This window comes from Amphiura filiformis, chromosome 18, assembly GCF_039555335.1.
Source record: "Amphiura filiformis chromosome 18, Afil_fr2py, whole genome shotgun sequence".
NCBI lineage: Eukaryota > Metazoa > Echinodermata > Ophiuroidea > Amphilepidida > Amphiuridae > Amphiura > Amphiura filiformis.
Window position 1 is genome coordinate 52,546,672 of NC_092645.1, and position 20,171 is coordinate 52,566,842.

General features: G+C 37.2%; 1 protein-coding gene across 1 annotated transcript in view; it reads right to left on the bottom strand.

Moving 5' to 3' along the window:
* Window positions 1-1,874: 1,874 nt before the first annotated feature.
* The window catches only part of LOC140138801 (aspartate--tRNA ligase, mitochondrial-like), a 48,699-nt gene continuing 30,402 nt past the window's right edge, over window positions 1,875-20,171 (bottom strand). The window contains exons 14-16 of the mRNA XM_072160572.1: window positions 9,035-9,145; window positions 5,693-5,768; window positions 1,875-4,683 (exon numbers count right to left, since the gene is read on the bottom strand). Coding sequence (XP_072016673.1) covers window positions 4,511-4,683; window positions 5,693-5,768; window positions 9,035-9,145 — 360 coding nt within the window. The 3' untranslated portion in view covers window positions 1,875-4,510. The remainder of the gene's footprint in view (window positions 4,684-5,692; window positions 5,769-9,034; window positions 9,146-20,171) is intronic.

Here is a 20,171-nt window from a genome sequence, read left to right on the forward strand (position 1 = left end):
ATTCTTGAGCTGTGTAAGAACTTTTTCTGGGGCATAAGCTTTCCAAAGAAGCTTTCCATGTTGAAAATTGATTTCCATGTACAAAAATAACTATCATCCAATAAATGTTTAACCCATGTCATTTTTTGTGACGGGGCAAAAGTAAACGGGTCAACCATTTTGAGCCCGCCTGATCCATAACCAAGGCATAAGATTGACCTTTTAACCCGATCATTTCCACCATTCCAGATAAATTTATAAAAAATAGAATTTAGTTTCTTAAAAAACAGATTAGGAACTTTGATACACAGCACTGAAAAAGATATAAAAATTGAGGAAGGGATAAATTCCTGGCCCTCCAGCAGTTTTTTTCGATAAGGTCTAATTTTGGTTTGTAATTCAATTCATATAAAGATTCTATATCCAATAAGAATGTAATACCTAAACATTTAAATTTGTCATCTTTCCATTGCAATCCTTTATCTCGGAATGGAAAAGTAGCGCAGCACCCTTTTTTGAACCAATCCAAATTGCTTCAGATTTAAGTAAATTCATTTTACAACCTGAACATGTTGCAAAAATGTCTAGAGTTGAAAATAAGTTGTCAAATGATTCAAGAGCACCATCAATGAAGCAGGTGGTATCATCAGCTAACATAGATAATTTAAGCTCCTCACCATCAATTGGAATTCCACCAATATTGGGATTATCCTTAATGGCAATCGCGAGCACCTCCATAATAAATAAAAAGATGTAAGGGGAGATTGGGCACCCTTGAAATACTCCCTCTGCACATATCAATAGAACTTGTAAGGAACCCATTGTTAGTAACATAAGATTTCCTGCAAGAATAAAACGTTTTAATCTAATTCAGAAAATTATCGCCAAAGTTAAAATGCTCAAGGACTTTAAAAAGAAACTCATGACTAACACTATCGAATGCCTTTTGAATATCTAATAACAGAATAGCTGCAGGCAAATCATTTACTTCAGTGTATCAATTATATCAATTAGAAGCCTGATATTATTGCCAATATTTCTGCCCTTTAAAAAACCGGATTGATCACCATGAATAAGACCCCCCATACATTTCTTCAACCGATTTGCCATAGTTTTGGCAATAATTTTGTAATCAACTGTAAGTAATGAAATAGGCCTATAATTTCTAATATTAAGTGGGTCTTTATCTTTTTTGGGAAGAAGTGTTACAATCCGTTCCTCTGTGTCTAAGGCAGATTTTTGGTTCCGAAAGGTGACCGGAGGAGTGTAATCATTACGCTGAATGAAGACGCTGTGATGGCGTCGCAAGCTACGTCTTTGCTCAACTGAGATTTTGAAAAGGTAACTTTTTGAGCTTATGTCAATATGACAAGAGTCCAATATCAGTTTACATGCTGTTCGAGTAGTCTGCTTTGTAAATGGCAAATTGAACCAGCACGGTGTGACAAAATGTAGTATAAATGCAATCTACAATAATGCTATTTAAAGCCATATTGTAACATTTCCATAAAAATTAGATTAGTATTTCTTTTCCATAAAATGTTAGCTTTTACTGTCAGATATGTCCACTTTTAATTTTGAGCCGAACAACAGAGGCAAAGCACGCCATGCATGTACGTACTGTGTTATGAACATCGCATACGCGTTTGATTAATATTTCCGTCTTAATAATTAAATGACAATTCCTGTGGTTTATTCAAAATCTTGTATTTTCACAAAACTGATTTTTGCAGGATATTTTAGTTTAATAAAAGTACATTAGAGTCTTGTAAGAAACAGAAGTTTCCAAAATATTGGAGGCACCCGCCTCAGCAAATGTTACAATATGGCTTTAAAATAGGCAATGGCTACAAACTGCAGCTCAGTCTGTGATATAAAACCAAGCAAACGGAAACACAATGGTGAAATTGACTTCTATGGAATAGTCTGCTGTGTAAAAGACAAATTAAACCAATACTCTGTGACAAAATGTAGCATAGGTCATATTTCGAAATTTTATTCAATAATGTCATTCATCATTACAATAATGGCATTAATCATTACATGAATTAAATTACAGACAACATGATAAGGAAAATGAATGGTATTTAGCGAATCTCCACTGATACGTTTTTGTCGACCTATACTTTTCTATATATGCCACTTGTGCCGTGGCCTGAACCCCTACGCCTAATAACCCTGACCATAATATGAGTACGGGTGTGCACAAAAAATGTCATCAGTACCAATTTTTGTGACATTATTAACCCCCTGGACACTACTGGTCATTTTTAAAACAGCATTTCTGATTGGTTGATACCTTGAAATGCTCATTTCAATTGCCAATTATGACTAAGCTTTTAATTGCTTATGGTGTGAACTTGCATTTGCAGATGATCTTATTAATACCCTCCTTGATTGGTTCAAAATTGGACACAATATTCATTTCGGCCAATCGGCAGGTAGTTCTCATGGGGTTAAACTGATATGAGGCATACTAATAATCTGAGACAGAATTAAAAAGACTAGTTTGAGCCTGACATCACCGACTCCCCACGACCCTTGATTGGTTAGTAGTGCGTAAAGTTGATTCATCTGGTGCCGATCAGAGAAAAGGAATCACAGAAAATGGCAAAAAATTACGAGGCAAAAAGCAACTTTTCTAGGCATGACATGGTGCCTTCAGGAAAGAAAGTTTTCTATTACTAAGACCGAACTTTGGAGATGGTTTGTATATTTGAAGGTGCAAAATTAACCATAAGGCATACTGTTTTACCACAGCTTTGAGAAACTCAATCATCACAACACTCATAAACAAACCGTGGCCGAGTTTGTTTGACAGATAGCGTCAGGTGCAAACTAGTCTTTTTTTGTCATGTCTTTGATTATTGCAACAGCCTCAGTAATACACTTGAGGAAGCCATTTTCTTCAACCCACGTTGGAAACGGTAATCACCAGAGAGGAATAAGGTCAGTAAATTACAAAAGGGAGTATTTTTTTTTACAACTTAGGTGTTTATGAAATGGAAAGGAATTAAAAGTGTAAATCATAAATGAACTGCTTTGCTTTTTGTGATAAGGATAATGTTTTCCTTGTAGATATCACACCTGCGGTACTTTTACGAATATCAAGATATCTTGATATTCGTAAAAAGGAAACTAATATCTAATAGAAGTACAGTATATGCGTAAAAGGAAGGTTGATTCATCTGGTGCCAATCAGAGGAAAAGAATCACAGAAAATGGCCAAAAATTACGGCACTTTTACAAGGCAAAAAGCAACTTTTCTATGCATTGTTGACATCATGCCCTCTTTGCAGAAACCCCTATGACACAATTTCTCACGTAGCAAATGGCTGTATGCGATTCCAGAAAAATGCAGTTTTGCATGAAGTAATTAAAGAATTTGATTCAGTGATTCAAATCTAGTTTTGGTGATACAGGTTTGTGCTGTCAACAAAAAGCACACTTTCCCCCTCTTAAGAGTCAATATCTGATCCCAGTTCACTTAATAAATTGCCACTTTAAAGGTGGATGATCCCATCATAAGCCTCCTCATTTTTTCTTCGTTATGAGATTTTGCTATCAGTGCAAAATACACATGTTCAATTTTGGGCTCCAGCCAATAATGCCAAAAGTACATTATCTGCCCACCATGAGCGACAAACCAAGATGAAGGATTTATCACAGCAATGGGCTATTCCATTTAAAATCCACACTACCCCTGTGGAAGATTTTGGAAATATCTTCCACAGAGGGAGTATGTTTTTCAAATGTAGTTGGTCAAAGTTAATCATTTTGAAACCCATACTGCACCCTGTATTTATAGCTTTACCTATATCTTCCCCAACTGGAGTGAGTATTTCAAATGGAACATACCCAATTGTTCATTCTATTCAAAATTCATACTCCCACCATGGAAGACTTTAGCTAAATCTTCCACAGGGGTAGTGTGGATTTTAAATGGAATAGCCCATCGCGTATAGTGCATTTTAGAGGTATACATCTTTGGACCAGTCGCATCAAACGGGCGGACTTTGCGGCAAACTGCTTTTCAAGATACGGATGGAATCATGCATGAAAAAATAAAGACCATAAATGGAAATCATAACTTATTTTCACTTATAAAATATCGATGCCTTGATAATTTTTCATAAGAGCTCATAAGTGATGTCTCAAAGTAAAGCTGAAAAATTCTACTTAAAACGTGAGTGAAAGTATTTTCTCAAATTAGACTTTTCCAGCAATGTCCCCCCTTTTGATGTGACTGGTCACATTTTGTTCATGTCAACTACATGTACATCTTTTCTTCCTTTACATGCAAGCTTTGCATACATGTACACCTATCACAATCAATGGTTATGATCAGGCACCACAGTTGGTATGTATAAAATATGCACACCATAGTTTGAATGCGGATACAAACGCACAATGGATATCTTGGAAACCACAAGATAGTACAGTTTTGATGACTTTCAACAAAACATAAATTCTTTCAAGTAAAAAACAATCTGTAGGAAATTTATATAATTATGTCCACCCACATCTCATTTTACTTGGTTGCATCACGTATATCATGTCGTATATGATAAACCGCAAGTTCGTCATTGTATAACAATGAGGGCGCTCCACTCATTAGATCATTTCCATCTATGGTCTTTGGAAACGCAATAACTTCCCGAATGGATGGCTCCCCCGCAAGGATGGCAATCAGTCGATCAAATCCTGTAGAAATGAAAAACATAAAACAATTACAATATATTTCCACCATTAACTATACTGTATCATGCATGCACATATTTTTTTGGGGCGCGAGCCCCCCGGAGAAAAAGCAGGGGGTGGCCAAAACAAAGGGGCTGCGGAAGAAGATGGGGCGGCAAAAAGAGGGGCGGCAAAAAGAATTTGTAAAGTAAAGGGCGGAAAAATTTGAAAAAGTATAAATTTTTTTTTTTAAATGGTACTATACATCAAAAATGTGTTGTTTTTAGGGCTAGCACCTATAATCCCTTTTTTTTCTTTTTTTTTGCTCTTCACTTTTCAGAGGAAGAAGAATTGAATTTTCTTCAGCCCCCTGGGGTAGGAGCAGCCACGGTACGCCACTGTCATGTGCTAATGACAAAGGATTTCACATCACCAAATGTCTCTTGAGGCCTTCTGTCCAGATCTGCAGTGTTTTTATATTGTGAATATGTGACAAACCTATAAATCAATATTCAAACTTCGAGGAGCCTACGAGTCTGTGATCAAGATCCAAAATGTTGTGACTTGATGCAGATCACAGTATCACTCTCACTGACGGAAGATGGCGTGCCATCTGAAAATTCTGCTGTAGGAATAAAATTGTTGCATTTGGATCAAAAGTTCAATCTTAAGGTTAGCAACTATTTTAAACTGTTGCAATTTGGTAGTTCACAGAATCTTGCGCATGGTAGTGAGCTTTGGCCAAAATTGCATTGTTCATTTCATAGCAAGTTTGTAGAAGAATTCAAATATCACATATACTTTTGTAGGTCCTGTGGTTCTTGAGTTATGTTGTAAAGAGGGCTGAAAGAATAACACTTTTGTAAATCGTACATAACTCATTAACAACATTAAATCAAGCAAAATGCACTTTTGAAAAACATCAAATTGTTATTTTTCAATAATATATTGATTTACATAATGAAAATTAAATTAACAACACTTACAAAGTTTCATACTAAATATAAGTTGTATTTGTTTGATAATTCCTTACCAATAGCGATGCCTCCATGAGGTGGGCAGCCAGACTCTAAAGCTTCCAGTAAATGCTGCATTGAGCTTGCATCTTCCTGAAATAAGACAAAGGATATCCAAATGATGTCACAAGGTTCACATGTGACGTTCAGCATGCACAAAAATTGTAATTTAGAATGTTGCCTTCCTTCCAACAAAACTCACAGGAGAATATCTGCAGCCTTCTCATATAATGGCAAATGTGTTGGTGTATGTGCCAATTTGCGATTATAACCATGAGAAAGTGGTCGAATGGTTAGGGTACTTGCCTTAGGTGCATGAAGTCCCAGGTTCAATTCTCAGTAGTGGAGATTTGCTGGGATATCATTTGGGAATAATAGTCTGAAATCTGTCGCGTGTACAGAAGGCCATACCTACATGTATCTCGCAGTCAGTTTCGAAAAAGAGTAGAGAGTTACACAAGCAAACTTCTGTACAAATTCAACTTATGCAAATGAATCAACCACAGCTCATTATAACCCAATGACATCACCAGCTCAAATTACATCCCATTGAAATACATTTTATTGGAAAGCAAGAGCCATGCAGACTACCAAGTTGGGTATCAGATGCAACCATCAGACTTAAACTTGAAAGGGATGAGGCCAAAAAGCGGTACTCCATTTCAAAGTCTCGCCAATCTAGAGAAAGATGGAGGAACTTGAACACCAGCCTTATAACAACTCTTATAAATCTGATGAGCTTGCTACCCTCATGAGCAGGTGGAAGATCTGAAGCTGGCCGACGAGATGGGGAATTATACCACCACCTGGAAAATTATACACTCGCTTTCTGGGAAGAACTCAAGAAAAGGGGTGAAAGTCAAAAAGAGAGATGGATCAGCTCCAACCAGTGACCATGCATGAACTGCTTGAGGAATGGAAGGAATATTTTAGCTCACTCCTTAAATGTAGATATTTATATAGCGCTTTATGCCGTAAACAGCCTCAAAGCGCTTTAAATTTATTCCGCCGTCATTAGAATATGTCGGAACCACGTTTGCAGCCTACAAGTGGCGCAGGGTCCATCAGTACAACGACAACGACAGTGGCACAGCAGCTTCAGAACTTCCTGCACCAGCTGTTGAAGATCTTCCTATTATCACTGAGCCCCCAACTCGTGAAGAAGTAGTCAAAGCAATAGCAGCCATGAAGACCAACAAGGCAGCAGGATTGGACTGTGCTATAACTGCAGAAGCACTTCAGGGAAGAGGGGATAGCATGATTGATATGATTCTCGAATTCTGTATGGAAGTATTCTCAACGCTGACACCGCCACGTCAATGGGTTACGAATGTAATCATTCCTCTACCAAAGAAAGGTGACTCTCTCTCATGACAAATTACCGTGGTATTTCGCTTATGTCCATTGCCGCAAAAGTGTACAACAAGATCCTTCTGAACAGGATCCGACCCACATTGATCCTTTACTGAGAAGCAACCAGGCTGGCTTTAGATCGGGTCGCAGCTGTGCTCAGCAAATACACATTTTGAGGAGGATCATGGAAGGCTTCCAAGGAGTACCAACTTCCCTTAACAGTCACTTTTGTGGACTTCAAAAAAGCCTTCGCTCCATCAACAGGTCCGTCATGTTTTCAGTGCTGCGGCATTATGGAATACCAAAGGTTGTGGTCAATGCCATCCAGGTGCTCTACAAAGACTCCAATAGTGCCGTTATGGTAGATGGCAGTATCTCAGAGCCTTTCCAAGTAACAACTGGAGTGCTTCAGGGTGATGTGTTGGCACCATTCCTGTTCATTAGGCCAAGAAAAAAAAATTGTTTGCTTGCCCTCAAATGAATTTTAACAATTGGGTCGGTCGGTCGGTTTTTTTTTTTTTTTTTTTTTTTTAATTACCATTTTTTTTTATTAATTAAAGCTCAAAATAGGAAAAATCAGACAATTATGGTGTCAAAATGAATCAACTAACATTACAAAACAACTAAAATGTTGAACACAGCTCTAAAATACATTTTTGTTACATCTTCAGAATGCAAAAATTTGAAAAGAAAAAAAAACTTTTTCAGGAATTTCCAAAAATAGGGTCGGTATTCTTTTGTACAGTAAATAGAGAAAAAAAACTTTTTTCTGATTTCCAGAATTAGGGTCGGTCGGTTGAGGGCAAGCAAACATCTTTTTTTTTTTTGGCCTTATCCTGGTAGACTACCTTCTGATGAAATCAACTTCTGGAATTGACGCTGAATTGTTACCTACCCACGTCGGTCAAGCAGGTATCCTGCCAAGATGCTGAATGACCTGGACTTTGCTGATGATATTGCCCTGCTGGAATCTTCCATAGCCCGGGCCCAATCACAGCTTACTAGGACTGCAACTGCAGCAGCAGATCTAGGCATTGTCATCAGCGCACCTAAGACAGAATATATGACTGCAAACTGTAACGCCCAACCAGCACTTGAAGTCTATGGTAGTACCATCAACCATGTCACAGACTTCAAGTATTTGGGTTCCAAGATGGGCTCTAGTGTTGGAGACCTAAAAAAGAAAAAATCGCTAGCCTGGGCAGCTTTCTGGAATCTGGAACGCCTTTGGAGAAGCCCGTCCCTGCCAATCGAAACAAAAATCAAGCTGTTTCAGACAACGTGTGTTAATGTCTTTCTGTACGGGTGCGAGTCATGGGTAATTACTAAGGACATGGAAAACAAGATCAATGCATTTGCAACATCTTGCTACAGAGTCATGTTAAACATCAAGCGTGTGGATCGGATTCCAAATGAAACCATCTACAACCTGACCAACACCACTCCACTGGTTGCTAGAGTCAAGATTCATCAACTCAAATTTCTCGGCCATATACTGCGTCTTGAAGATGGCGAGCCTGTGAAAGAATATGCGCTTTATATTCCACCACATGGGAAGAGGAAACCGGGACGGTCGCGCACACTGTACTTACAGTATGTCCAGCACCTCCTGGGAGATACTGAAGGGATGCTGCAGCCAAACAAAATTGTTTCGCTTGCCCAAGATCGCATTAGTTGGAGAAAGCTTGTAGTCGCCTGCTCCGCAGTCGACTGATGATGATGATGAAATACATGTAACTGATGTAAGTGGCGCCAACATTACCCAGGTATAGACTTGTATTTCCAGTGATTGAGATATATATAGTATGGTGTACACATATTTAGATGCAGCACCTATAATAAGTGCACTTTGTGTAATGCATGACTGGAGCACATTTTTGTGAATTAACATGAGTGTCAGTTGGTACTTGATTGATGCGTGCTGGAACAAATTCACCAAAAACATGAATAATTTGTGCATATTATGAGTTGAACCATGTATAAGAAGTTTAATAATATATACTTACATTGAGTATATTTTGGAGGACATGTTTCTGTAGTTTGGCATCATGTATTCGTATAGAGCCCCCTGCTATTTCAGACCCATCAAGAACCAAGTCATAGTGCTGCCCATGTACCTGTAAAGAGTATCAAAGTAGAGTAGAAAATATGAACACACATACAATATTTTCTCACATGCATTGACCAAAATAAATATACAATACCAGGCCCCAGGCCCGTATGCATGATTTCATTTGGGGTGCTGATTTTGAAAAATGGACTTTTTTTTTCCAGGGGGGGGCAATTTTGTGAAAAGTGGACTTTCTTCCCAAAATTTGGACCTTTTTTGTCCAATAAAGCGTACAAAAACCTGATTTTTTTGCCCGGTACGCACACAAAATCTGAAATTTTGGGACTTTTTGTATACTTTTCCAAATTGGGGGGTTGCACCCCTGTGTACAGGCCTGTACAATACCAAGATATACAGGGTGTCCCAGAATGATTTATACCGGGAAAGATGGAATTTTTTAGGTATGAAAGGCATTTGTATTAGTCATATTGTTTTGCATTTTAAGTTCTACATATATTTAGCTTTCTCAGATTTTTTAGATTTTAAAATTGGACGTTTCTAGTAGAAGTTAGAGAGGATTGCGTAAAAATGGTAAATTCCAAGTTTTGACAAAGCAACCTATTTTGAAAATCTGTAAAATTACTAACCGTTCAGCACAAAGTTATTTGGAAAATGTTAGGCAGGATATTTGCTGTGTCCTGTTCTTACTTCAACTAAATAGTTACAAAGCAATCCTTGTATGGAATAAAAGTATAGAGAAGGTTCGCTCTTATTAGTGTCACAGCATGCATTTATGTCCACAGTATATGGGCAAACCCACAGCTACGTAATGAAGAAGATTAAAATTTACTACGGAGGATCCTTGAGGAAGTTATATCCTCTGTAATAATGCCATTTTTGGGGTAAAAATTGTGGTCAGAATCACATAAAAAGTATGTTTTTCAACCTAAATATCTGATGTCATATTGAAATGTTTCACTGAATCCCATCAAGAATTATTTAGCATTGTAAGCTCTACATCTGTGCCAAATTTTGTGTATTTCCTATAAAAGAATGTAGGATTTCTCCAATATATTGCACAGTGCGGCTGCATGATGGTGATGAAGGATCCATGTGTTGGGGTGCCTTTGCACTGTAGATTACACACATGCAGTTTTCGTCCATTTTCAGTAATAGCAATGTCACGCCAAAACGAATCAAGCTATTTCCATGAAAGTCACAGAATAAGTAGAAACCATGTGTGGCATTGTATATTGCACTTATTAAGATTAGATACACTGTAGACTATATATTTTTGATATTTTATTCAAACATGGTATAAATCATTTTGGGACACCCTGTACATATACCATAGAAGTCACACAAAACACACAACCAATGTGATATGAAAATTAAGACATATGTCATGCACAGGATGCTCATGTTTCAGGGACTGTTCACAAACACTTGTTGGGGGGGTCTGATGCAAAAAGTATCCTTAAAAGTTTGACCCTCCTAAGGGGGACCCTGAAAAAATTCAGTTCGGGGGTGCGGGGGTTCTCAGCTGGGCACGATTACCTGGCTGATGGTGACTGTACCAACCGAGTTTCATGCCCATCTAACAGTTTTTACTCATTTCACCTCAGATGACCCTGGTGACCCCAAAATTACCTTCCAAAAATTTGGCTCTAAATGATGACACTTAACGTGCACAGGGTTTGACTCTTCCTGTACACGGGACCAACGGCTTTACTTGACTTTCGAATCATGGACGAAGCACATACACCACATATATCTGCACGTGCTAAGCAGTGTATGGGGGCGAGAAGAAATTTTTCAATTAAATTCTGAAATTAAATAACTGAACTTAAAAGGGCATTTCGTGATCCACAGCCTCATCCCCCACTTTTCTCAAAAAAAAAGTTGAGATTTTTATATCACTGGAATACTCTGGCTACATAATGTTTATGTACAAAATATTTCTTGCAGATTAATTCGCTTAGCAAAGATATCATGAATTTGAATTTCGTTCTGGTGCACCAGAACGAAATTACAACGTATTGTCTATGGAGCAGTGTAATACACATAATCATGCATAACTCGCAAACGCATAAAATCGGAATCAACTGAAATTTTGGGAATATGCTTTTTCGTGGATATGTACTGAAAAATGTCATAAAATGAGGATGCTAGGATCACGAAATACTCCTTTAATTGAAGGATTCACGACCATATAGGAACTTTTTAGGAGGGAAGAGAATTTTCACCTAAGGCAAGCCCAAGGCTCGAACCCTCGTCGATCCTATCTCCCGGCCGGCAGCGCAACACCTTACCCACCAAGTTTCATGCCCATACAACAGTTTTTAGTAATTTGACCTCAGATGACCCCTGGGTGACCTCGGATGACCCTGATATAACCTTCCAAAAAATATGCTCTAAATGTTGTCTGTACCCACCAAGTTTCATGCCCATACGACAGTTTTTAGTAATTTGACCTTGGATGACCTTGTATGGCCCCGAAATGACCATCCCAAAATTAACTAAAAATGTTGACTTGTACCCACCAAGTTTCGTGCCCTTGCGACAGTGTTTAGTAATTTGACCTCTGATGACCCCTGGGTGACCCCAAAATGACCTTCCAAAATTTTGGCTCTAAGTTTCATGGCCATAGGACAGTTTTTAGTAATTTGACCTCAAATGACCCATGGGAGACCTTGGATGACCCAAAATGACCTTTCAAAAATTTGACTCTAAGTTAGTTTTTAGTAATTTGAACTCAGATGAGCCCTGGGATTGGATGACACGAAATGACCTTCCAAAAATTTGACTCAAAATGTTGACTGTACCCATCAATTTCCATGCCCATACGACAGTTTTAAGTAATTTGACCTCAGATGACCCCTTGAGGACCCCAAAATGACCTTTAAAAATTTTGGCTCTAAATGTTGACTGTACCCACCAAGTTTCATGCCCATACAACAGTTTTAATAATTTGACCTGAGATGACCCCTGGATGACCTTGAGTGACCTTGAGCCACTACCCAATACAAACCTGTTCTGTCTGGGGTCAAGATGCACCCACCCACAAGTTTGAGGAACGTGCGACCCCTAGTCTCCGAGAAAATGGTATTTTGCTTGTTACGCATAAATTATGCAAATTAGGTACCTAATTACCATATTTTGCGCTGAAAATCTAATCAGTTCGAGAACCTCTGGTCCCACTACTTTACCCAACCAAGTTACAACACGTACTGTACAGCTCAAATTATCGTACTTTTCCTGACCAGACAGTCCATGCCAAAATTGTTACTACACCTTTACATTTCATCGAATCTCTTTTTGATGTCTGTCATTTTGAACATCACACTTGAAAGATGTATGCTATGTAGAAACTTTATTTTGCAATTTCATAATTTGCATATTATTAGCATATTTGCAAGAAAAAACATGAAAATCAATAAATACCTATATTTTTCACAATTTCAATATTTTATTAGAAATTAAGCATGTAGGCCATTTGTTATGACTTGATGAATGAAGCTGTTAAACAGATTTTGATATTTTTGCTTATTTTTCCTTTTTTTGCCCCAAAAAAATCAAAATTTTTGGATGACCTATATTTTCTTTGAATATTTATAAAATTTCTTAATTTAGGTATAATACAGTGCAGAAAAAGATGTCAAAAAATCTGTTAAACAGATTTCCAATAAATTGTTCCATTTTCCATTTTGGGTTAAATACTCAATTTTCATGCGCGGGATATTTGAAACATAAAATGAAAACATGTCCATTGCACTTTTTCCTCGAGATTACTATAATATCAAGGTTACGGATATATTATAATCCTTCTTATCTTCACTGATCCATCAGATACCTATTGTTATGAATGATCAATGAAAAGGTTCAGAACTGGGCTACTAATGGTCTGTCAAGTATCTATAGTTATTTTCATGACTGTGTCAACTCAAAAATCATGCAAGGTTGAATGTAGGAAAAGTACGATCAGTTGAGCTGTACCACATACGGATCTTTAGATAATCTGTTCACAAGGTGTTTTTGCTTGATACGCATCAAATATGCATAAATTATGCAAATTAGGTATTCAAATTAGCATATTTTTTGCTGAAAATCTAATCAGGTTGAGAACATTTGGCCATGCTACTCACACCAATTTACGTCATTGTACCCCATACGGATCTCCAAATAATCTGTTCACAAGGTATTTTGCTTATTACGCATAATTAGGTACTTAATTACCATATTTTGTTGGTTAAATTACAACATTTTGCACGAGTCGCACGCATTGGCCCTTTACATAGGGAAATTCACCTTTATTTTGGGTTAATATTGTCTGAAATTGACATTTTTTGCGCGAGTTAATGTCCTAGTAAATTTGGAACAAAATATACTCGTCTCCCTCTAACTTTAATGCTTTTTGCCGCCACTGTCGATCTTATAGTAGGCCCCCTATTTGTGTAAACCAAAACTTGGCCACTTGAGTGTACTATGCCTTCCTGGCGGTGAGTTTGGAGGCCTCCAAATTTTGGCCTGAGGGCCCCAAAAAGGTAAATCCGGCCCTGCTTATGTTCATGATTCTTACAAGAAATGAATAAATGTAAAAAAACTGTTTATGTACAGCAACATCCAAAATTTAGGTTTAACTAGAATTACGCGGTTTGTAATTAAGGTGGCCCCACACAAAGATGTGTAAATAACAAAGGTTTGTTAATAATAATAATATGCAATATGCAAATAAGCTCATTAATATTCATAAATATGCAAATAACATGCCACAAAACTATACAACACATTAGGTCACTATATACAATGTACTTTCACAATACCAAGTTAGAAGTTGATAGGTTATTACATTTAAGCTGCAGAATGGATTAATGAAAATGTAGGCAAAATAAGCAAATAAGCTCATTAATATTTATAAATATGCAAATAACAAGACACAAAACTATACAGCACACCAGGCCACCATATCCAATCACCAAACCAAGTTTGATATAAAATTGGATGGATTGAGTATGATACCTGAATTTATCGGTCGAGCTATAGTTTTCAAATATCATGCGAGAGGAAGTCGAGCGTGATATTTGAAAACTCTAGCGAGATCGATAAATTCAGGTATCATGTGAAAGTATCCATCCAATTTTATCATTATTATGGTTAAAAACATGATTTTTAGTAAAAAAACACTATTTTAGTAGAAAACATTTTTTGGTCAAAAACATGACTTTGCTTAAAATTGTGATTTCTGCACAAAATATGATTTTGGTAAAATATGTGATTTTTGGTCCAAAATTTTCAAAAATGTGATTTTTGGTCAAAAATGTGTTTTTTGGTCAAAAATGTGAAAATGATTTGTCATAGCATGGCAAAACAATCACACCAAAAGAGACATACATGGTGACTTTTGCATACAAAGTATATGAACTATGCACTCTATGAAGAGGTTACAGACCGATACACAAATTTATCGGACACCGATACACAAATTTATTAGACAGCCAGGTTATGTACAAAGGTATAGGATGCCAGATTCTGAAGACATAATAATGAAGTTGATCGGTTACTGCGTTGGAGCTGCAGAGTGGATTAATGAATTTGCTCCGCCCGGACAGGCAGCTAAACAAACAACCAGGCAGACAACCATCTGGAACATAAGCCCCACATATGTGTGGGGGCCAAAAAGACAAGACAACCGATGTTTCGGGATCATAAAAACATCCCTTTTTATACTAGGTAAAAACAAGTAGCTCTAGCAACTAGTACATAAAATGAATAGTTATAAGTGAATAGATTTTGCTTAATTTTATCTTCTTTAGATCAAAATAGATTGTTTTGTAGTTATATGAACTTAAGTTACAGAATGATATTTAAGAACCTCATAACTTTCTGCTGCTGGCTAGTGTTAATTTGCATGGTAAGGGCTGATTAAAAGACAAGTGTAGATGTGGGCGTATTTTAGACATATCTTCTTGACCTCTGCAGATATTTTCCAAATAAACATAATAAAATAAAATAGACACTTAGACACAGGGATTTGGTTTTTGTTTTGATATTTTATTTTGAGTCATGATGAATCATACAGAAAGGCAGCAAAGATGTGATTAAGTCCATTGTAAAGATAAATTAAGCTTCTCAAATAAAATCGGCTCTTCAAATCTGTTTGTGCAGTAAATTGTTTAGTAGGTGCAACAAACTTGAAATAAAGCAATTACAGGAAAATACATTTTTCCTTGTGTGTTTTTGTGTTGAAAATTTAGGGGGTATATAGTGTTGAACTTTATAATACTGAACTTAAAAATTGTTGTTATAAAAATACATGTATGTTATTAGTAAGGAGGAAAACTTCAATATTTTCTCTTTGTCCGTATCAGCTGTAAAACCCGGAAATTCTATCCGATCTCAATCCAGGACACACATCAGGGGATATAGAGTTAGCGCAGCGGTAATTCCCTCGCTTTGCACCACTGAGGTCCCGGGTTCAAGCCCCGTCGCGGCCCAAGGACTCATGTGCACTTGGTTTATCCCGATTCCATGCTCGCTCGCAGGTTTTCTCCAGGATCTCCGGTTTCCTCCTGTATAAAAAAAAATCGGTGATTAGTTGTTTGGTTATCAAAAACTTCCTTCACCCAATGGAATTTGGGGAGCTGCACAGATAATTGGTGGATGTTACAATCTAAATGCGGATAGGTGTGCGCTGCTCGGCAGCAACCTAGTTGATGCGATCTGATTGTGATGATTCACCATTGCAGCGAAATTACAGCGCTTTGAGTCCTCTAAGATCTGGAGAAAGGCGCTTTATAAATCCAAAATTTATTATTTTTTATTTATTATTTATATAGGACAAGAAATATGTGCTACCACCAATTGTGGATACTCCAGTAAGTGGTACCATCATTTTTACCCCTGTGTGACCTTTTGTGAGCTAAGTCACGACGGGTCAAACCTGAAATGGCTCCACATCATCACTGAATGACACTCATACCAACACTCGATGGACACACACAATGTCTATCCATCCAGCTACTATAATAGATCCTTGTTCAGTTCAGGGGAAATTTCAAATCACTGAGGGTGTTTTTATTTGAGTAAAATCCTCGTTTAGGATTAGTTTGACAAAATTTCAACATTCTCGCTTAAGGGTCATTTTTGAAAGTCAATTCACGCGGATACTTGCAACTTTTATACATGAGTGCCCCACCGGGGTTGTTCCATGCCCGTGAGTCTCATGAGGCCTAGCTGTTGAGGATAAAAATCATGGTACCAGGCAACAAATTTTGTCCCAAAGTGTAGCCCGTCACATGGCATCACTGCCGTACGAAAGTAACATGGCAGCAAACAGAAAATACTACATGGTATCTGTGAAAAAGCAAGCTCATTTTCATTCAAAATATTGACCATTTCCAATGTATTTTCAACAAAATGCAGTGCCAAATCTTATCTTTTACCTAACACTTTGCCAACTGTTCTTGTTATTTGCCTTTATAGGGGTCATAATTTTGGCAGTATTTTTGGCCTTGTTTTCTGTTGTGGGTGTACACACGATTGCTATGAAGCCGCTTGAAGTGAATTACTGTGAGGCACCTTGTGTACTTATATCACTAGTATCAATTTTAATGCCATATAGGTCCTGTCTATATTTATACAACTGAATACAAAGGATTTCAATGGCTAAATTAATGAGCTGACAACCAAGACCATGATAAATAGAGAAGTGAATAGTGATATTATTATAAAAAGTGTCAATCCATTTCTGAATGGATCTGTCAAAATTAAAAATTTTCACAACTTTCTGCAAAAACTAATGATAGTTATGCCTTTTCAAAATCTATACACATTTTTCATTTTGCATAGGAGGGGGAAGCCCCTCTAGCATGTACACTCCCTTCAGTGAAGTTCTGCTCAAGGTTAATTATAAAAAGCCAGTCTGTTTGGCAATAATCATTTTTTAATACTAGTCAGTTCATCACTGACCATTATCTCATTTTAAAAGCTCTTTAATAGCAATAATCCTTTTTTTATAACTTTTTCATCAGTTCATCTTTTATTGTGAGGATACTCACCTTTGTGTGCTGTCATAATAGCAACACAGATGATGACAAGATCATTTTAACTCCATGAGAACTACCTGCCGATTGGCCAAAAATAAGTTTTCATTATCAATTGGACCAATCAGCAACATTGTTAGAATAATTTCACCACACAAAAAAATTGGGGTGAATTATATGTAAAGCTCCATTCTGATTGGTGATTAAAGTGAAGATATCATGTAATTGACCAATCAGGGGCAATGTTAGATCGTCAGGTAGTGCTCAGGGGGTTAAGAGAGAGATTTACTGTGAGCGGTTCAAAGCTTGTCTTAATCAATGCAGAGAAAATCAACCTCATCTGTGAGTAGCAGTATCAACTTTGTGGAGCACATCAGTTGTGTAGATCAAGTAACTGTTTTGCCTGTTTCAGGATCATTCGCAAGAAACCATTTTGAAACGAGCTGCTGGTGAAAAGCTCCAAAGATTTCCGATTTTGAAAATACAATTCTAATTTTCAGGTATCATTTCTAAATGGATCTGGCTAGTAATCTACACATTCTGTATGTAGTTGCTGTCAGCATTATGACCATTGTGACTCTCATATGCAACATTGCAACAATAGTTGCTTTCTTTAAAGTGAGCCTTCTGCGACAGAAACCCAGTAATTTATTGATTTTGAACCTCTCATGCGCTGACCTTGGAGTAGGACTGATTCAAATTTATAAGATCCCTAATATTGTCATGAAATTTTGGCCATACGACAGATATGGATGTCAGCTGCTAGAATGTCTGGGTAATCTGTTTGTCAGTGTTGGAATGGTAACAACTGTAGCAATAAGCATGGATCGATTTCTGCTACTGTCACGAGAGTATCCCAAGTATCTGAGGATCCAATCCAAAAAGCGCATAATGTGTATCATTGGTGGGATTTGGCTCTATGGTATTCTACTGGGAACCAGTGAAGTGCTTCTCTGGGATATGCTAATGCCACCAGGATCACATGATTACTTTGACTTCAGCCGCGATTGTCGCTCACCGCCGAAGCACAACTTGGTTTATGCACTTGTGTTGTTTGTGCTAGGTGTATTTAGTCCACTCCTTGCGATTGAATCATTCAGTATTGCATTTTTTGTTCAGCTGGTAAGAAAATTGCGCAAACCAATGGTTCATCCAAGCAGCGACACAATGTCATCTCAAAATGTGAATCCAAGTTCAAGTAGGTCTATTGCAGGACCATTTAGCGGTAGCTCTGCTGTACCAGTGGCTCGTGGAGCAGCTATACCTAGGGCTGATGCTGATTCCAACAAGCGCTACAAGAAGGCAGCCATTCTACTTGGTGCTATCGTATTAGTTGTCAACATCTGCACACTGCCGTATGTATTGTATGCTCTCATCACCATCTTTTGTTCTCAGTGTAATAATGTGCAGCTTCGAGGCATACTGACATATTTGATTTATCTCAACTCTTGCATTAATCCATTTCTTTATGCAGCTACCATGATCGAGATACGTAAGTTTTACAAACGTGTTCTGTGCAACTCTCGATGACTTTATTGCAAACACTTTTCCCAGATAAAACAGTAAATCTAAGTACCACTACTAATTGCAGTTAATTCATCACTTGCATCCATTTGAACGGGGGGAGAGGGAGTGATAGTTTTCCATTTTTACTTTATACTGGACATAAGGATGTAAACATATCAAAAAATTGAGTCGCTAGCCATAACTTGGAGCAAGTAATTAAAAGTAACAAAATCCAAATGAACATGTAGAGAATTTTGTTACCTGCAACATGATACTGCACTTGTTTTAAAAAGAAATTAGGAATGACAGAGAAATTGTGACGTGTCATGTCAAAAGGAGACACTTTTGGGCAGGATCATGGAGAAATAGCAAAAAAAAATTTCACAACTTTGGTTTGTTGCGAATTTGTAATGTTATTAATGTTAAAAGTATTGTCTGATAGTTTCAGACCCGAATATAACTATCATCTTGCATCTTTTGAGATATTTACTTTTTGAGAGTAATTACTACTCTCAACATTGTCATTTTTAAAGGCCGCTATCTCATTTCCAATTTTATCATATTACCATAACTTACAAACTCAATATCTTTGTTTAGGAATGTCCGATTACATTGGGGAAAACGGCATCGTGGAGCAAAATATCTCTATATTTAAGATATGTAAATACCTCAAAATTGACAACCTGCCCAAAAGTGTCTCCTTTTGACATGACACGTCACAATTAATGAGTTAATGACATTTAGTGCTGCGTCATTTACCGTGTAAAGGATGCATTTTAATGAGTATCGACCATATAGAGTGCTCCCCAGATTGAAAAGACCACAATCGGCATCAGGTCAATTACCAATCGATAGCACACACTGATCGCCACTGGCTTCAGGTGAATGGAACTTTGAACTTTGAATTTAATTTGAACTTTGTATCTAAGTTCATTGAACACATAGAAGTGAAATCGACTTTGATAACATGTATAAGTTGACTATAGTGGGGATAACCAGAAAATATAGGTATTCAGAAGACTAAAAGAATATTAAGGTGGGACAGGTGTAATTAGATAGGCCAAAATCATCATTTCATCAAAAATTAGTTTTTGTCATTTTTAGACACATTAATGTATGTAGTTTTCATAACATAAAAAAAAATCCGGAAAAATTATGCATATTGTATGAAAAGTGTACAACAAGAATCTTATTATTTTCTTTGTTTATGAACCCGTTGCATGACGTTTTTCACACATCACCCAAAGTCGACATTTGAAAAATGTAGCGCCTAAAGTATACCCCTATATACCTGAAAGTTGGCAGTTATGTTCTTTACACCATTATCTAGTGCAAGAACCTACTTTGAAATGTTTCTTGGATATTGATAAAATCAGATGACCAAATATGCCAAAATTGGTACACAAAAGATACAATTTTTCCCCAAAATCATGGGTGTTACACCTCCTACCCCACCTGATGTTACTGGAAATAGGCTCTTGCACTAGATCTTTGCAAGAGCTTTATTTTGACACCTCAAGTGTCTCAATAGGACATTGTATAGTG